The sequence below is a fragment of the Calliphora vicina genome, chromosome 1, assembly GCF_958450345.1.
Source record: "Calliphora vicina chromosome 1, idCalVici1.1, whole genome shotgun sequence".
Lineage (NCBI taxonomy): Eukaryota > Metazoa > Arthropoda > Insecta > Diptera > Calliphoridae > Calliphora > Calliphora vicina.
Genome location: NC_088780.1, coordinates 74,933,785 through 74,954,800, shown reverse-complemented (window position 1 = coordinate 74,954,800; position 21,016 = coordinate 74,933,785). Strand labels below are relative to the sequence as shown.

General features: G+C 30.9%; 1 protein-coding gene across 1 annotated transcript in view; it reads right to left on the bottom strand.

The window, feature by feature from the left end:
* Positions 1-21,016, bottom strand: part of eIF4B (eukaryotic translation initiation factor 4B) — a 171,524-nt gene that overhangs the window by 58,157 nt on the left and 92,351 nt on the right. Inside the window, exon 4 of the mRNA XM_065514971.1 lies at positions 1,084-1,195. Coding sequence (XP_065371043.1) covers positions 1,084-1,195 — 112 coding nt within the window. The remainder of the gene's footprint in view (positions 1-1,083; positions 1,196-21,016) is intronic.

The window sequence follows — 21,016 nt, the reverse complement described above, 5'->3', positions numbered from 1 at the left end:
CTAAGAATAGGTTAACGGTATCCTACGAAGACAAAAACGCATATACAAGTAAATATCGACATATTTTAAGTAAAAATGAGCTTTTATTTTAATATTTATCAAAATATGTTAATTTTGTTCCTACCTTTCTTGTTCTAGTTGCCTGAGACACGTTAATGGCCTGGCGATTTTTTAATAACTTTAACATTTTTTGACCAATTTCTTTTTTTATGTCTCATTAGACAATTGCGTACACATTTCTATTCTTTTAAATTAAATTGGAAAAATATTTTTTTAATTGCAAAATTTTTACAAAAAGTGAAAAAAATGTCTTTTTCCCCTTGTAATTGCATCTCAAAACTTCAGAGGGCTTTCGAAATTTTTTCAGTATGATTTTTTACTAATGTTCACCAAACTGGGGGTGAGAATGGCCAAAATCCAACTTTCGTTTATTAAGGGCCACAGTAGGGTGTACACATATTTTTCGCATAAATTTTATAAATTTTTTTCGAATTTCCAAAAATCGTTTCTTAGTGGATATCGTGTGAGGTACCTACAAACAAAATTTCAAAACTACAAATTTTCAAAAGTTCAAATTTGGTAAAAATGTTTGTGTGGAAAAATTCGAAAATCTGCTTTAAGAATGGACTTAATGTAGGATTTTAGGTATCTAAAACCAATTTCCTTTCCAATGAAACCGGTTTGGAGCTAATCAGTTGGATGTTTTCAGAGTCTATAACGGACATGGGTAGAAACATTTTTTGTGTTTTATATAGTATATAGAATATAGATATATAGATTTCTCAAAATATGTTAATTTTGTTACTACATTTCTTGTTCTAGTGGACTGAGGCGCGTCGTTGCGGCACCAGTTAACGTTATCCTATCATCCTAATATTTTACACAACGTGTTTCTACAATATGTAGAACAATTCTAGTGGGGGGAGGCCTTGAAATTGTTTTTCATCCATACAATCTTGGAGCACACTAATACACAGTGGCTAATCTTTAGTTATAGATACTGCCGTATATTAATAGAGTGATGATTACGTATGAAAATTTTTTAAACATTCGTTGCCCTATATATAACATAAATATACTTACATGCTCGCTTTGATTATGCGTGTTATTATAAGTTTGTCTGTCTATTTTTACTTCACGTTTGTTTTTAATTACATCCTTTCGCTTTCCGTCTCTATTCTTTTGACAATCGGATCTGAAAGAAAAATTAAATTTTAATTGATTTATGTATACTTATATATATACAGACTTCATCGGGCATATCTGCCTCAAAATATAAACATCGCACAGTGGCATAGAAAAAAATAGAGGGAAATAAATATGTAACTTCAAATGGCACATGCTCAAAGAGGAAGTGTTGTCGAGTTCAAGTTTTGAACATGGACCTCAAGGGCCTACCAGGAACGCGACCAAGGGTCCTCAAAGCACACCTTTCTGACGTGAAATAAATGTAGGATATCAGAAGTAATATTGGAATTTAAATAAATTTGAGTTTTATGAAAACAAACTCTTGAGAAAAACTGGGTTCGCATACTACACTATATAGAAATGTTGATCCAAGGGATACTTGTTGGAACTCTAATAGTGGTATAGAAGAAATTATCTTGGAATTTAGATAAATTTTAGGTTTTTGAAGGAAAGCTTGAGAGGATTTGTGACCATTTTGGAAACTGGTTCGCATACTAAACTATACAAAAGGTTGCACCTTTTAACAAATGTGAAATTTCATTATTTTAAAAATCATATAACTCCGATCTGAGCTTTTCACATCATTAGGACTATATCTAGCATAATTAAAAAATTTAACAATTTTTTTCAAATTTCCATGTTCCATTTTTAACAAAATTTCCTATTTTCTATTAATATAAACAATTCAGATCTGATTCAACAATTTAAAAAAAAAATTGATTTTGTTTGCCTAAAAATATTTTAAAGTATAATATAGCTCTCTTACTTGTTTTAAATGTTCTTGTATCTCTCATGTACCTGTTCCAAAAATACGGTAATGCAAATGCATCAACGATTGTTGATAAAAAAATATTTAATTTTTTTTAAATCATAAAATGTTAATTTAACAGTCTTTAAGTAGAAGGTACATAGGTAAAAAAACGGAGCTAATTTCACACACATTGTTGTTTCCCAATTACTAGGGACCATATAAGCTTTATTTCATGTTTCGAGTTTCATTAGTGATGATATTACAAAAAGTACCATTCGAATAATGAAATAGTACCATAAATGCTTAGTTCCATGTTTCTAGGTCCATTATTATAGAAAATTCAAAAGCTTATTTAATGTTTTTAGTTTTATTACACAGTGCAACACGATTACCACTACGTGATAATAGACAAAAAAAATACCCGTGTATGTAACATGTATGTGTTTATTAGTAGTAACCAGGGTTTAATATTCAGCACCAAAATAAATAGTCTCATGTAACGACTGAACTGAAAATAGTTTAAGTCTTCAATTTCAACAATTTGCTTAATGAAAACAGTTGACTGTGCACACACATTACAACAGCAAACAGCAATCGATTATGTTTTTTTCCAGCAGCCAAACGAATCAGCAGCCGCCGTGTTTCAGTTTTCAACTCTACCGGACTGATTACACGACTTCAGCAGCAAAAACATTTCTCTGCGCATTGTCAGTTTCGAGTTTTGTTTTTCGTACTACGCAGCGTAACAAAAACTGCTAGCTCGACTGAATAGTACGACTGGCTAGTTTGGCTGGTTGTTTAAAATGTGTGTACAACAACACACACTAGGTTGAATCCTATGATTTTTTGGTTTTTGTGTTTACATATCACAGAGGAAATTTAAATGTTATTATTGTTAATAGAAATAAATAGGAAATTCTTATATTTATTATATCTTAATTAAAAATACTTCTTATTAAAAAATAAATTTAATAAAATTATTAATTAATAAATTTAGAATAAAAAATTATTGATATTTTTTTATTATATTTTATATTGAATAATGATCACTTGCTTTATGATTTTTGGAATATATTTATTAATAAAATGAAATGCTTTATTTTCATTAAAAACTTAAATATCATTTACATATTTAGTACAGAAATACCAGTATGGTGGAATAAAAAAAATTTCTTAAATTTACATTAAAGTGAGCAAAAAAAAAATAATTTGCGAATTTCGATCGGCCCACCGAATTGTTCTTGGGATTGCAAAAACATGTTCTAAAAAATATAAAGCCGCAATGTCTTTTTTTTTTGGAGGGGAAAATGTGTATTTTTTTTCAAAAATATCAATGTAAAAAGGGTATATTAAATAACTTCATTGAAATAAAAATAAATACATTTTAAATGAGAAATAAAATGTGTCTTAAATTTTATGGATTTTATTAAGTTTTTTCCCTCTCCAGTAAAGTAACAAAAAATCGAGTTACGCCTTTTTTTTATTAAGCCATCGATATGTATGTAATTTTATTAATTAATTTAATTTTTTATAATGAAAAATTATGAAATTTATAAATGTAATGAAATCAAATTTAATGTTAATCGAATATATATATATATACAGTGACGGACATTACAATAGAATTTTTTTTTTTTATTAAAATCTTAAATATATTAGGTACAATGTTATGAGAATTTACTTAAAAGTACTACAACAATTAAAATCTAGCAATTGAATATAGGAACTATTAATAACACAGTGTCAAGGAAACTTTGTAAAAAAAACCTTATACGTACAGTAGAGAGACTTATAATGAAATTGGTTAAGCCATCACTGAACATATTCTTTTAATATAAAATAATCTCAGTGCTGCCTTAGTAAACTTCTTATTGTTTCAAAATTAGACAACCTGCATTTTTCATTGAATGACAGCGTCAGATCCCTGGTATACGAACTTATCATTTTATATTTGAAATTACTATGTAGTAATTCTGTGGGGTATCTACGATGTAGATTATGTATTATTTTTAAATTTTTGTTCTGAATTATTTGGAGCTTTTTAGTGTGTGTTTTGGCAGCTTTGTGAAACCAAACTTGGCAACCATAGGTCATTATTGGTCTTATGCACATTTTATATAACAATGTCTTGTTTTTCGAGTTGAGCTTTGATCTACGGTTAAGGACTGGGAACAGAGCACGACCACATCTTATCGCTTTGTCGCAGACGTATTTAACATGCTGTTTGAAAGATAATTTTTTATCTAGGATAATACCTAGATATTTCACTTCATCCTTTATAGGAATTATATTTCCTCCAGAATACAGGATTTGAGAAGGAATACGTTTTGGGGATTTATTGTAAGGAAATATGATAGCTTGTGTTTTAGCGTCGTTTACTTTAATTTTCCATTTGTCAAAATATTTTTGGCTTGACAAAAGGTTGACTTGCATTCTTTTGACAATTGCATTTGAAACTTTACCGCAGCATATAAAAGCACTGTCGTCAGCATAAAATGCCGCTTCATGATTCCCGCGGATATTTATATCTGAGGTGTACAGTGAATACAGCGTAGGTGACAACACCGATCCTTGAGGTAGTCCCGCAGGTATTCGCCTTTCACTAGATAAATTGCTGTCGACGCTTACAACAAATGAACGATTGTATAAAAAACTTTTAATAGTTCTTAATAAATATGTTGGAAAATCAAATGAGTGAAGTTTGAACAGTAAACCATCATGCCAGATGGTATCGAATGCTTTTTCAATGTCGAGAAAAATAACGCCTGTGCTCTTCCGATTACTTTTGTTGTCTTCAATAAAGTTAATAACCCTCTTTAGCTGATGTACTGTGGAGTGCTCTTTACGAAACCCAAACTGTTGCTCAATAATGAGATTTTTTTGATTAGAAAAATCTACGATTCTACTGTGAATAACCTTTTCAAAAACCTTGGCCAATAGACTTAAGATACTAATTGGTCTGTAACTGGAAGGCAATTTGGGATCTTTTCCTGTTTTATGGATTGGAATTACTTTAGCTTTTTTAAAACTAGACGGGAAGTGACCATTAATAAAGCAAGAATTAAATAATTTACTTAGTGTTTCAAAAAAGGAGTCTGGCATATTTTTTAGAATGATACTGTTTATTCCATCCAAACCAGGAGCTTTACCATTCTTTAATGAGAACACAAATGACTTGACTTCAGCCATGTCTGTAAGATCAATGCTAGAACTATCATAATGAATTTCGTCTAGAATTTCGACATAATTAGATACTCTAGAATCTAAAGCTGAAGTGTTGTGGAGTGTAATGGTATGGGAATTACCAAACGCGTCCGCAATAGCGTTTGCTTTCTCTTCAGCAGTTTTTAAAATTTCGTCATTTATCAGAATATCAGAAAAACCTAAATTCTTACTTTTCAACGCCTTTGATAGTTTCCAAAATTTTTTAGAGCCTGACGGTAGATTTGACAAAAATTTTGACCAAGCCTCATTTCTATCCTTATCTAAGTGAAAAACAATTAGCCTGTTCAACTGTTTTAAAATACTTTTTAATTGAATTCTGAGGTTAGGATCCCCACACCTCTGAAATTTGCGTTTGTATTTATTTCTTTGTGCAATTAGCATTTTAGATGTGCTCGATATTTCTCTCTGCCAAGAATTTTTGTTACCAACTGGTATTTTGCTAAAGGACTGATTAACAATAGTAGTCAATTTGTTAAAAGACAAATCCAAGTCGATCGAAGTAGCATCGTTTTGACCAATGTTTTGGCATCTAATTTCATTATCAACCCAGCTTCTAATAGCAGGCCAGTTTGCCCGGTTATACAGTGGGACTTGAATTGTTCTGTTTTGTAAATGACCATAAATAAAACACGAAATTGGAACATGGTCCGACTGTAAAATATTCCTATGTGACTCTAAGGCCGAAAAAGAAATGCTGGAGTTAGACAACAAAATATCTACAGTAGACGGTTGAACCTGGGTTAAGTTTTGTCCGAAACGGGTATAAGAATTTGGGTAATAAATATAATAACTATTCGAAAGACTGTGCGCATACAATTCATTACCAGCGGTATTGCTTGTCACACAGTTCCAATGTATGTGATGAGCGTTCAAATCTCCAAATATAAAGAAGTCACTCGAAAAATTAGTGAGCAGGTCAAGGTCTGATTTAAAATTCGGACTGTAAACTGGGTTATACGCAGTTATAAAAACTACAGGGCGTCTATTTATCATTACTTGTATCGAGATATTTTCAATGCACTGTGTTTTAATTTTAGGTAATAACTTATGAACTAAATTAATTTTTACCGCTATTAATACTCCTCCTCCATGAGATTCTCGGTCTTCACGGTATAATTTATAGCCACCGAATTGAAGTTTGTGATGCGGCTTTAAAAACGTCTCGTTGAGTAAAAGAATATCAATATTTTTATCACGTAAAACTAGTTCGAGCTGTGAAGCTGCTGACTCAGTTGTTATGCCTTGAGCATTCCAGTGCATAACATGAACATTGTGTGTAACAGATGATTTATATTGCATGTCTAAGCATATTACCCAGCACTCTTAGTTTGTCATACTTATTCTGACATCTTTGAAGGGCGTCGACTGCATCGAAAAATATTTGCAAAAGTGTCTCATTAGATATGTCATCATTACTGCAGTTATTGTTGTTGTTTTTTAAAACATCTGAATACTGATTCACACTTTTAGAGCGGACATCATGAGTTTCCATTACACGTTGTTGGCTTGGTAATTCGGGAAAATTTTCATTGTTATCGTTGAAATACGACATATTTGGACGGTTGTTGCCCAATCTGGGTTTAGAGGTTATTCGTCGTCGAATATCTAAGTATTCCTGGCGACATGGACAGTGGGGATCATCAGCTTTGTGATTGATCTGTTTAAGACCATTCTTGGCACAGTTGAAGCACCTATAAACAACACCGGCACCTTGTGGTATTTTATTTAGCTTACATTCAACGAGTTCATGGTTACCCGCACAGGCTGAACACACAGTACTTCTGTGGCAGTTTTTCGCACCATGGCCATACATGGAGCATTTGGCACATTGAGTTGGACCCCTACTGCTTTTGAGAGGCTTTCTCCAGTACACAGAGATGTTACTAAACCATCTTATTTTTAGAATCTTGTTTGGATACTTGTTCACGGTTGAATTCTACCATATATATCGCAACGTCTTCAGATGACCTTTTAGTTTTTATTTCTGTAATACTTACAGGAGTTATATTGTGACTGCTAATAAATTCTTTTTGTAGTACATCCGTGGTAAATTGGGGCAGCCCGAATAGAACCAATTTGAAAATTTTTACATCTTTTACCTCGTGTGTGTAATACTTAAATTCATTCTTTTGAAGAATCTTCAATGCTTCTTCATATAGCCGCAATGAGCTGGACAATATTTTAATCCCAACAGACATTCGCTTATAGCTGTATTCCTCACCAAGTAGCTCGAGTAATTTCCAAAACTTGTGTTGAGGATCCACAATTATAGGTGGAACTTTTTCTTTGATGATATCGTCAACATCGTCGTCAGTTGCTAATAGATCAAATCTATTTGCACTTGTACTGGGTGTATCTGATGATTTTGGAACCTTAAATTTGGGTTTATTACCCCACTCTATCTTCCTCTTAGCAGTAGCCATTACAGAAACTTTTTCCAAGCTTCAAATAATTGCTTAATTAAATTAATTTTATAAAGCACTTTAAATGAAAAAATTACACTTGTTTACGATTGTAGGCAGAGATGCCAGATGTGACATTACAATAGAATCACTACCAATATTTCATTTAAAACCAGGAGCAATCATAAGGATTGGTGTGGGCCAGAAAATATAAAAAAGTGGCAAAATGTGTTGTGGACGGACGAAACGACCATTAATTTAATTGGTAGTGATGATAAGACATGGGTTAGACGTCCAATTTATTGGATTAAAGAAAATATGGATAAGCACTTGTATGTAAATATTTTGGAGAATGTTATAAAGCCACATGCAGAATGGAATATGCCCTTAAAATGGCTCTTCCAGCAAGATAATGACCCAAAGCACACGTCAGGTCTTGCCAAAAAATGGTTTTTATATAACAAAATTCATGTTATGGAATGGCCGTCTCAATAACCAGACTTAAATCCTATGGAAAATAGTAAAAGACAAACTCGGACCTGAAAAATTGAAAAACAAGGAAGAACTTTGGCAGAAAATTCAGGAAATATGGTATGCAATTTCCCGATCTACATGCGAAAATTTGTTAAATTCAATCCCCAAAAGATTTGATGCTGTTATTAGAAATAATTGATATGCAACAAAATATTAAGAAAACAACGAATTCTTATGATGATTTTTTATTTTTAATCATTTTAAGACTGATTGATTCTATTTGAATGTGGCATATTTTATTTAGTCTTTTAGATTTGACATCGTTTTTAACATAAGAATGTGTTATTTTTTTATTTTATTTTTTTCTATTTATTGTTTACGTTATGAGCAATAATATAAAATTAACAAATTTTAAATTTAGAAATCAAATTTTGTAGTTTTACCGCTTTAATCGAATTCATATGTAGTGATTCTATTGTATTGTCCGTCACTGTATGTATACTAAATTTTTTTCTGAAAAAATAAGAATTTTGGATTTATCTCTATTAATAATAACAACACTTAAATTTTCTCTGTGAAATATAAACACAAAAACTATACGATACAAAGTGTATACAACAACAAATTCTAACCAACCAGCCAAACTTGCCAGTCGAGCTAGCAGTTTTTGTTACGCTGCGTAGTACGAAAAACAAAACTCGAAACTGACAATGCGTAAGCAGCACTCGATTGCTGCTTGCTGTTGTAATGTGTGTGCACAGTCAACTGTTTTTTGAGATGCATTTACAAGGGGAAAAAATGCATTTTTTTCAGTTTTTGTAAAAATTTTGCCATTAAAAAATTACTTTTGTAATTTAATTTAAAAGAATCGAAATGTGTACGTAATTATCGTTCTAATGAGACATAAAAAAACAGAAATCGGTCAAAAAATGTTAAAGTTATTAAAAATTCGCCAGGCCATTAACGTGTCTCAGGCCACTAGAACAAGAAATGTAGGAACAAAATTAAAATATTTTGATAAATATTAAAATAAAAGCTCATTTTTACTTAAAATATGTCCAGATATACTTGTATATGAGTTTTTGTCTTCGTAGAATACCGTTAACCTATTCTTAGGTATGAACAAAAAAATAAAATTTTTTTAACGGCAGTTTCAAAACTCCATTTTAAAATTTTTAAACATTTTGTTAAACAAATTTCAGAATTTTTTAATCATCTCATTGGGATTTATTAAGAATATAATAGGGAATAAAAATGTGAAAAAATTATGAAAATATCTCTTATAGTTTTTCCGTACCTGCGATTTAAATTTTGAAATTTTCGAGAAAAACCAATTATTTGGCAATTTTTAGGCGAATGAGCTCTATTTCCTTACTCTTACGAATTTTAAGCAAAACTTATTCAGAATATTATAGTCCAGATAATTCTAAATATACTCTGGAACTTTTAATAAAATCGGAAAACGTTAACCCTTAAATCGTGAAGGTTAAAGGTCAAATATTTCAATATTTGGAATTTCTCTTGAAAAGATTTCGAAATGTTCGAAATGTTGTATATTTTTGGGCCGATTTTGATGAAATTTAACAAAAATATAACATAATCTCTAGGGTTTATAATAACAGCACAAGAATGGAAATTAACGTTTAATGACACTTGGGGTTAAAATGAACCCAAACTTTTAAAATCATATTTTTTTATCATCAGTTCTGCTAATGCGTTCGAAGTATAAAGACGTGTGTATTCTCGTTATTACAAGTAATATTCATAAAATCAAAAGAATTTCACTTTAAAACAAGAAACAAAAAATTATATTTTTTGTATACAAAAACCAACAAAAGTTACAATATCACCAATTACTGTTTTAAAATGTAAAATAGAAGAATTACATGAAATTTGTAAAACAAATAAAATTAGTGATTATTCTATAAGAAAAATTTCAATCGGTCTTAAACTGTTTTGCTGTTCTAAGGAAAGTTTCGATGCGCTATGTACTGCACTTACAAACTCTTATGAGTTTTTCACATATGCAACCAAAAGTGAAAAACCCTATAAAACCTTACTGTTTGGTCTTGATAAATATGACCCTTTAATAATCAAGAAAAAACTGTTAAACATGGGCTTAAAATGCTTAGACGTGAAGATTGTAATTAAAAAGAGTACCCACAACACCGAATATTTTATTTATGTTGTTTATTTCGAACGACAGTCTATAACAATGAAAGAATTAAGACAAAATTATTCTGTCATAGATTATGTAAAAATTAAATGGGAGTTTCAACAAACCAAAAAAAACAAAATCACCCAATGCTACAACTGTCAGATGTTTGGCCATGGATCTAACAGGTGTAAAGTTAAAACGTTTTGCGCAAACTGTGCTGGCTCACATAAAACCTCCGACTGTAAGGAAACCACTATTAAATGTGCAAATTGCAATGGCAACCACAAATCTTCTTCCGAAGTCTGTCCTAGTAGAACAACATATTTAGAAATTAGGCAACGATCGATACCTACTTCAAGGCGTGCTATATCTGGAGTTATTTATAACGTTAACCCTGGCAATTATAACAGGAATTTTCCGAATACACTTCTCCAAAATACACCAGAGACTGCAAATATATGGCAACCCAACAACAATAACAATGTCGTCAATAACAGTAGCAATGAGTTATTCACGTTGCAAGAAATTAAAAGCTTGACTCTTGAGCTTATTACCAACCTTCGCAACTGTCGGAGTAAAGCTGATCAATTCGAGGTAATTACAAACCTCGCCTGCAAATTTCTCTCATAATGGCAAATGACTTAATTATCGTTACTTGGAATGCCAGAGGCATTCGCAACAAAAGTTTAGAATTGTTCCAATTCTTAAATAATCACAGTGTGGATGTTTGTTTAGTATCAGAAACATGGTTAAACCCTAGTATCTCTATAAAACACAGAGATTATTTAATTTATAGAAACGACAGAGAACTTTCTAGAGGTGGCGGAGTGGCAATTATTATCAAGAAAAACACAAAACACACATTATTACCTATTGTTAATACTCATTTTATTGAAAATATTGGATTCAAAATTTATACTAATACTGGTAGCTTTGATATTTTTTCTTGTTATTTTCCGGGGGGCTCAGCTGGTTCTGACTGCAATAGGAAACAATTATTTGCATCTGATATACGTAGACTCAGCACTATAAGTAACAAATTTATTATTGGTGGTGATTTTAACAGTAGGCCTATTTGTACCTATTTTGAATCATAATGACTCTCGTTACACTACTAACACTGAGAAATGTAATTTAATGGCTCAAATTTTTGCATCGAATAATATTATTTCCAACAATTCAGGTGACGATGAATTGGATTTACAAGTTAGTGCTGCACTCCAATCTTTTAGACGAATTACTCCAAATATTCCTGATGATATGGTAATATCCAAATCACAAATACATTATATAGTCAAAACCCTCAAACCAAAAAAAGCTCCAGGAATGGACGGAATTGCAAACCAATGGCTTAAACATCTTCCAGAAATATCGCTCCGGTTCTTAACAATTATTTTCAATGTATGTCTTAAAATAGGCTATTTTCCACTTGAATTTAAAACTGCTAAAGTTATTCCTATTCTAAAACCAAACAAACCTCGTGATAATCCATCTTCTTATCGTCCAATTAGTCTCTTATCCTGCATAGGTAAAATTTTTGAGAAAATTATCAATCAGCAATTGATAACTTTTATTGAATCAAATAACATTTTTCCTCGTCATCAATTCGGATTCCGTAGAGAACATAACACAGTTCAATCATTAGTTCGAATCAGAAATTTGGTAACCAACAATTTTGAAATTCAAAAATCTGTTTGGCACGATGGACTCATTTATAAAATGATTCGTTTTAATGTTCCTAATTTTTTGATAAAAATAATAGAAAGTTTTCTCCATAATCGATCATTTAAAGTTCACATTGGATCGTCGTGCTCGGAAGTATATAATATTCCTGCAGGATGCCCCCAAGGTTCTTGTTTATCTCCCACTTTATACAATCTTTATACGTCAGATTTTCCCAACCTAGAAAACTGCACTATTTCCGTCTTTGCAGACGACACAGCTGTTTTGTGCTCAGACATATTATATACAAATATTAGAATAAACTTACAAAAAGCTATGGAAACTCTGTCTCGATATTTTAATAAATGGAAGATAACTTTGAATGCTAATAAGACGCAAGCAATATATTTCACGAGAAAACGAAAAGCATGTTATATTCCTCAGGGCAACATTTCGCTTTTCAATATGGAGGTTCAATGGGACCAGAAAGTACAATATTTAGGTGTAATACTTGATCCGAAAATGAAGTTCAAGGAGCATATACAATATGTAATAAACAAAGTGAATATTCTCACACGTATACTGTACCCTTTTATTAAAAGAAATTCGAGCCTTAGTATTGAAAATAAACTGCTAATTTTCAAAGTGATTTTTCACGCGGTAATATATTATGCAGCTCCATTGTGGGCAAAGAGCGCAGCTTGTCATATTGGGAAACTGCAAATTAGTCAGAACAAATTATTAAAACTAATATTTAACCTTCATTGGTTCTTTTCAACGTCTAGACTTCATACAATTTCAAATATTGAACTTGTCGCGTTTAAGTTAAATAGACTGACGACAAATTTTTTTACCAGATGCTCCGGATCTGAACATCCTCATATTAATGACTTATCAGCGGGTAGATATAGGTAGTTGTAAGATGTTTTTATTAAAACTATAAAAATATTCAAATAGGTTTTTTCAAATTTTGCCTCCAATAATATTATAAGGTATATACTATATTTTGTAATTATGTAAATAACTACTTATTATTAAGAAGAAAAAGTTGTAAAACTTGAACTATTTATATATATAATTTTAAAAGATAGAAAATGTACTATATATTATTGAAAATAAATAAATTGAATTGAAAATAAATTGAATATTTTTTTATGGTTTTAGAAGTTTGGGGTCATTTTAACACCAAGTGGTATATAGGGTTAATTTTAATTTTTCTACTGTTTTTGTAAATACTAGGCTTTGTAAAAATATCAAAGCTTAAACAAATCAACAAATCAAACATATAAACAAATCAACAATAAACAGTGAGTTTATCTTTTCTTACATTTTGTTTTTTATTTATGTATTTATATTATTGAAATATTTAAAACATTTTTAGAACATTTAAAATATTGTTAAGCGTTCTGAGCAGAAGTATTTTTTATACAAGACTTTTAAAATCAACAAGTTGACAACACCGTTAGTAAATGTCACGTTGAAACGTAAAGAAATTCTGTTTTTAACAGGTTCAGACGTTACAGTTACGTTACATTTTGTCACTATAACTGCTTTAACTACTTTACACACACTAGAAACGATCAGCTGTTCCGTTCCGTACCGTTAAGGTTACATTACATTACAGTCGGCTAATCCACCCTTGAGACTGTAAAAAGTTAACTATTCAGCAAAATCGTTTGATATTAACGCGACGCACATACACATTTTATTTGTGTTTTATTTCATTAAATTCTTCGGTTTAAAAGAAAAAAAGTGACACTATTTCATTTGTTTAAAACTTAATTTATTTATACGGACAATAAATAAAAATTAGTATTTCATACATTTTCTTTTGTACATTTTTTGTTTACAGATTTACATCTGTACAACAAATATACATATACGGTTAATTCTTCTTCAATTGTATTGGTCACCCTACGGTCGGTCAGTTTGACTAAACATAGTTTTGGGAAATATTTTTGTTGAATTTTACATATTTTTGTAACTAAATAGAAATTTAATTCTATTTATTATCGATAATTGAATAAGGAAAATGCCGATCACTACACTAAATAGATTCATTAGAGCATCGGATGCTCTTATTGCTTTTGAGGCAAATTTTAATGATTTTCCTGAGGACATTCATAATATTTATACCTTGGAGGTTCAGAGCGCTGAAATAAAAGTGTTATGGGAGAAAGTTAAGACAACATCAGGTCACATATGTAGCCTATATTAAATGTTTAGGTTTGATTAATGAGAAGGTGCGCAAATTTAAATCGGTACCGAACGCAGGTGATTCGCCAGCGGTTGATTCTAATTCTGGGCATACTTTGACACTACCCCCTTGCGATGTCGACGCATTTGGAGGGGATTATGATTCTTGGCCGGCTTTTAGGGATTTATTTACGGCGATTTATATTAACTCGCGCCTTAGTAATGTGGAACGTCTTTGCCATTTAATACGTAAGACCGAAGGAGAAGCTAAGGAAATTGTTTTGAAAAGTCCTTTGAGTAATGAGGGCTTTGATATAGCCTGGCGGGATCTTAAGATGGCATATGAGAATCCTCAACCAACTGAAACTTCTATTTAGCCTTCCTTCCTTTGACAAGGATACTAGTGCTGGACTTAAGACCTTAAAACGCGGAACTAATAGTTGTCTTACATTCCTTTCTATTTATAAAGTGTCTACGGATAATTGGGACCCAATTATCGTCTTTATATGCATTCAAAGACTGCCTTCATCGACAGTTTCTCTTTGGGAACACAGTGTAAAGAACAAGACGGCTCTCTCCCTTTGGCAAGATTTGGATAACTTTCTGACATAAAGAATTCTGACATTGGACTGTCTTAACAATCTTAAGGGTAACGTTTTGGAAACAAAGTCAAACCACGTGAAATATTCTGTACCTTCTGACGATTTTCCTTCTTCGAATATTTCTTGTATTTTATGTCCTAACCAATCTCACTTTTTACGCACTTGTCGACGATTTAAGAGTCTTCCAATAACTGACCGAATTTTAGCTGTGAACGAAAATAACTGTTGTTCTAATTGTCTTTCAAGGACACACCATGTCAGCAATTGTAAAAGCAATAATAATTGTTTAATTTGCGATAATCGACACCATACTATGCTTCATCAAGAGCCAATAGAAAATTCAAATGTGGAATGGCCTACGACTTCTTCCGGTCAGAGTTCTGCTGAGGTTCTTCGACCCACTAATTCGTCACCGACTTATCAACGACCTTCTACTTCTACTAATGTTACGCAAACTCGACAAGTATTTCATACACGTCAAAATCAATCTGTTATCTTAGGAACTGTATCAGTAAACATTACACATAATGGCAATAGGTATCAGGTCCGAGCTCTTATTGATTCAGCTCAGATTACGAAAAAGGTTTAAACTTCCCACGCACTGCAAATGCTAAAGTTTCTGGCGTAAATAATACGGTTTCTGTAGTTTCGAGAAAGGCTTGTTTATCTGAAGATCGGCTCTGATTTGGATTCTTCTGTGGTACTGAATACCAAGGCCTTTGTTTTGCCAGATATATCGGGGAATTTGCCTTCGATTTCTGTAAACGCCGACATTAAAGGATTATTGCCAAATGTTCATTTGGTAGATTCCAATCCTTTCGATATTCTTATTGGAGCTGATTTATATCCGCAAATTATGTTACCGGAAATTCGACGAGACGTATTAGGGTCATTATTGGCTCAGAGAACAATTTTCGGCTGGATACTGACAGGTCCAGTTAACGCTATATAATTGTCAGTTAATGGTATTTCGCTAACTCGGGATTTCCTAAGAGACCTAATGCTGTCATTTGATTATTCCTCTTTTCATTACTATTAATCTACATCTATGAATTAAACACAAATGAATTCAACATTTTAAGTGACAACATTCGAATTGTATATTTACGTTATCATCATTAAAAAAGCTCATTGAAATATATTTACGATTTACCCTAGTATGTATTATTTTACTATTTTCTTTATAAAAACATTGCTTTTAATGGTCAGTTGATGGATCTGTCTAAAAACCATTCAGTTGATGGATCTGTCTAAAAACCATTCAGTTGATGGATCTGTCTAAAAACCATTCAGTTTATGGATCTGTCTAAAAACCATACCTATGCTGTTACCATTACAACACACATTAGTGTTGCAAGGTGGCCAGCAATGTTTAGGTTGCATCCTATTGGTAATAACTCCATTAAACAAACGTATTATACTATTTTTAACAACGTTAGAATCTATTGTTGCTTCCTTTTTTATGCAAATTTGCTGGAAGTATTTTACTAGATTCTAGCGAGTAAACCGTTAACGCGTCCTTAAATATTGTTTGCCACCAAATTATGCTTGTTATTTTAGCATTAAAAAACTCTTGTCAAATTGTCTTCGACATAAGCACTACGTGCAATTTACTAAAAACGCAATATATTCCTTCTACGAGGTAATATTTATTTACAATAAAAAGAGATCTTCGTCTCTAATTTAAACTTGAAATTTGTTTGTTTTATTTTTATAACAATTTTGGAAAACTTGGATTGATGCCAAACACTGTGTTATATAGCTATGGCGCGGATTTTCATTTATTTACGTATGAATAAAATTATGCGCCTAAGAATATGCAGTAACTGTTGTTACCAGTAAATGTTGAAACATATTGAAGAACAACATTTAACAGTTTGTTGAAATACGTAAAAGAACGACATTAAAAGTACAGGCAGGCCTCCATTTACGCGGTTTGTTGGGCCCAAAAACATAGCGTGTAAATCAAATTCGCGTAAAACGAGGTTCTAATTTAGAACGAAATGCTTTTGTGGGACCAATAATTTTTTATTTCGCGTAAAACAATACATCAGTCACATAAAAAAAATAAATTGGGACCTAAAAATCGCGTTAAATAGAAAACAAACATGTACATACATACGTATCGTCCGTCACCTTAAATGAAAGTGGACGTATCTACACAAAAATTCAAAATCGAGTTTTTAATTGATTGAACAATTGCCAAGAATACTTTATTATTATTGATTTTATAACATATCCTGTAAAAACAATAAAAATGTAGTTACGTCCGTTTGCATTTAAGACGATGATATATACTTTAAGTAAACTTATTTTATTTGTACTTTTAAAAACTTACTTAAAACAAAAGTGGAGTAAAAACACTCAACTAAAAAAAATATTTCTTATCGAATATTAAGGAAAAAATGTCAATTAAAAAAAAATAAAATATTCTAATACATAAAAAAGATGAAAAAAACAAAAAATTCATACAAATTAACGAAGTTTTCAAAAAAGAAATCTGTTATTCGCTTGTGTTTTTTTTTCGTTTCTTGTTGTTTGTGTTGAAATATGGCAACCCTTTTATATTGCAACATGTAGTTCTCTATTTTCTTCTTACATGTTCATTCTTATATTGTAGTAACATTGTATTACTTTCAACTTTGTATTTTAGTCTTAATATAAAACTCTGATAATAAACTTCAACAGTTTGTTGCCGCGTTATATAAAAATCGTGTAAAAAAAGTCGCGTATTTGAAAAAATGGTTGCTAATTTGAGTTCGCGTAAATAAAGTACCGCGTAAATGGAGGCTTACCTGTACCTGTTACTTTCTCCATTTGTTACCAGTGATTTTTTAAAAACGTTACCAGTGAATGTTGAAAAATATGTATAAAAGAACGACATTTAACAGTATGTTGAAAAATGTGAAAGAACGATATTAAAAGTAACTGTTACTACAGTAGTTCCTGTGATTTTTCAAAAACGTTACCAGTGAATGTTGAAAAATATTAAGGAACGACATTTAACAGTATGTTGAAAAATAAGAAAGAACAACTTAAATTTGTATTTTTCAATCACAGTGATTAAATCACAGGTATGGAAATATAGCTCATCTCTAGTAGTAACGAATGTCATGAGCAGGAAAAATCATTAAATAGTACAAGCATACAGAACAAGCATACGCCAATTCTTCGATGTAACTTAACTATAACAAATGTAAGCTTCACTTATAATTGAGTTGTTAAGCAAAGAACTTTGTAATTTTGAACTAATAAATTTAAAACTTAAAAATATATTAAAGTCTTTTTAATAAATGTTGTCACGTTACAGTGTCTCCCAGTTTTGCCCCAAGTCATGCACTTTTTATGGTGTCGTTTTTGCAAAAATGAGGTCCATAGGTAGCAAACCGTTCAAAATGTAATTTTCGGTGTCATTTTTGCAAAAAGGTTATAATTTTCTCAAGCTCATATCTTGCAAACCGATCGAAATTTTGATTTACACTCCGAGGCAAAGTTGTAGCTCTTGTCATAAAGAATAAAATCAATAAACATCATCTTCAAGATCAAAATCGCAAAAAACTTTTTTTTACCTTTTTTCCCATGTGCAGGTCCATAGGTAGCAAACCGTTCATCGAAATATTGATTTACACTCCGAGGCAAAGTTGTAGCTCTTGTCATAAAGAACTTGCGAGCATACAAAATCAAAAAAACATCATCTTCAAGATCAAAATCGCAAAAAACTTGTTTTTACCTTTTTTCCCATGTGCAGATCCAAACTGTTCAAAATTCAAGGATACAATGTACCTAAGATATCAATAAACAACAGCAGCACAGGCAAAGCAATAAGCTCAGCACACGCATCAAGGTACGCATCTAGGGTTGCCAGCCTGGCTGGACTTGGCTGGATTGTCCAGCTTTTTTAATGCCTGTCCAGTTTCAAGCTAAAATTTCATTTGTCCAGCTATATTGAAATTTTCGACAATAATATCTGTATTATTTATTACTACAAAATTACTTACTACTAATTAGTAGACAGTAATAACTTATGCAAAAAAGTGTATGTATTTTTTGCAGAAAGGAAATACCAATAAATAAATACCAAAATGTTTTATGGGAATACGTGTCGTGTGGAATTTCTGTTAATGATGTCAATGAAGAAGAATGTAAAGTTAAGGATTATCAGAAGCATATTTATATTTTATGCAAAACATAATGCAGGAATTTACTGCTTTTAGGAATAACTCGTGTACAGTTGCTCGATATAATGACCGTACTTTTCTACTGGCTATTTATGAGGCTATTTATAAGCCGCAAAAGTAGAATAAATGACAAATTTTTTGGCTCCAAAGTTCACAGCATTTTGAAAAAAATTTCGCCTAAAGAACAAAAAACTTTTAAGACTGACGTAGAAAACTTTTTAAAAACAGCGGTCAGCTATTTAGAACATCGTTTTTTTAAAAAATAGCATTTTTAAATTTAACCTTGAAATATCTGAAGAAATAGATAACGATAAACTATACATTAGGGATATAACTATTGACATTTTTTGCAAATATGCAAATTGGCATAGCATAGTCGAATAGAGCATTAAAAAATATGAAAAACCATGTTCACGCACCAAACGCAATAAAGTTTACATTAAATATTTAAAATTTTTAAAATACAACACATTTTATTCCTTCGTTAAGTTATTTTTATAATTAATAATAACTGCGGACATAGTTCTAAAGATAATTTTAGTATCCCTCACACTTGCAACAAAAAAAGGGGAAATTATTTATATAATTTTCCAGAGAAAAAAAGAAATGGTTTATTTTAGAAATTGGTGTTGGTGCGTGATGTTTTTGATTCCAAATGACCTAAAAAAATGATTTTCATTACATATATAACATTGGCCATCACGTGGTGGTATGCCAAAAATTTCGCCAAAATACATATATATTGATTACTGCAGCATTCGTGAAGTTTATAAATAAATACCAAGAGATTTGTCAAATGATATGGTCCTATTTTTTTACCAAAGGTGAAACGAATGAATTCGAGAATTTAAGAAAAGCTGCATGTTTCGTATTTTTAATACCAGTAAGCAAAGCTTTTCATTTTCATTTTATTTATTGTAATATTTGTGCTTTTTGTGAAAGATTTTTTCTATTTTAAATAATCTTTATACTAAAGAAAGAAACCGAATGTCATTCGACCTGAAATATTAATACGAAAAAATTTATAGGAGGTTTGTAAAAATTTTCAAAATGGTTTACAAACCTCTAGGTTTGGAATTGGCCAAAATGCGTAAGCTCAAAAACGAAATAAAGTCGCAGTGATTTTAGTATTTAATAATATAAATATGTACAGTGGTGGCCACCAATTTAAGACAAATACTTGAATTTTTTCATCAACTGAATTTTAAGTGCGATAGAGCCAAAATAAAAGGACCTCTAAGGGTATGAAATTTATTATTAATGTTTCTAGTTTCTGAAAAATGTTTGGAAAAATCTGTAAAACATATATGGACAAAGATATGTGGAAATACGTTGACCCACCTCAGCGAACATCCGCTGTTAATAACATGATATGACCGAAACTAATGGAACTAAAAATACGAAATTTGAATATTTTATAATAATAAAATTATAATGATATAAATGTGAGAAAATATGTTTATTTAAAAAAAAAAATTTGTTGGTCAAGTTGTAGAAAAATTTTATAATAATAAAATTATAATGATATAAATGTGAGAAAATGTTTATTTAAAAAAAAAATTGTTGGTCAAGTTGTAGAAAAATTTTAGATGTTCATGGTGAATATGTATGAATTGACACAGTCGAATAAAACACACTTGTGTGTTAAAACGGTCCTCATGCATACATATTTGTGGAAATATTTGAAAAAATAATTGACAATTACATGGAATTTAGCAAACAATTTTTGTCTTAAATTCCTGGCCACCACTGTATATGACGGACTTAACCGAACAAATTTAAGTTTAGTTAAATAAATTTTAAGGAATGAAATGAAAATATTTAATTGTGACTCTAAATTTCTAAATATTAACACACTGCTAAAAAAACACTTTTTGTAAGAACTTGAAAAGCGACCAAGTGGGGTTTGTAGACCCAAAGATTTTAAAACACCCTCAAAATTTTTAGTTAATTTGAAAAAACTGCTTTACGATAGGTCGTAGTACTTTAGTACCTCTAACTCACACATTTTTAGACCGAAAAATTGTAAACAGTTATGGAAAGGCAAAGAATTAAGCTTTCATAAAATGTATACATAAAATGTATTTTCTATTAAAAACTATTTTTTTGTACAATGTTATAAACAAATTTGTATATAGAAAAAAACGAGACATTACTTGTTAAAATCGGTTTAAATTTTC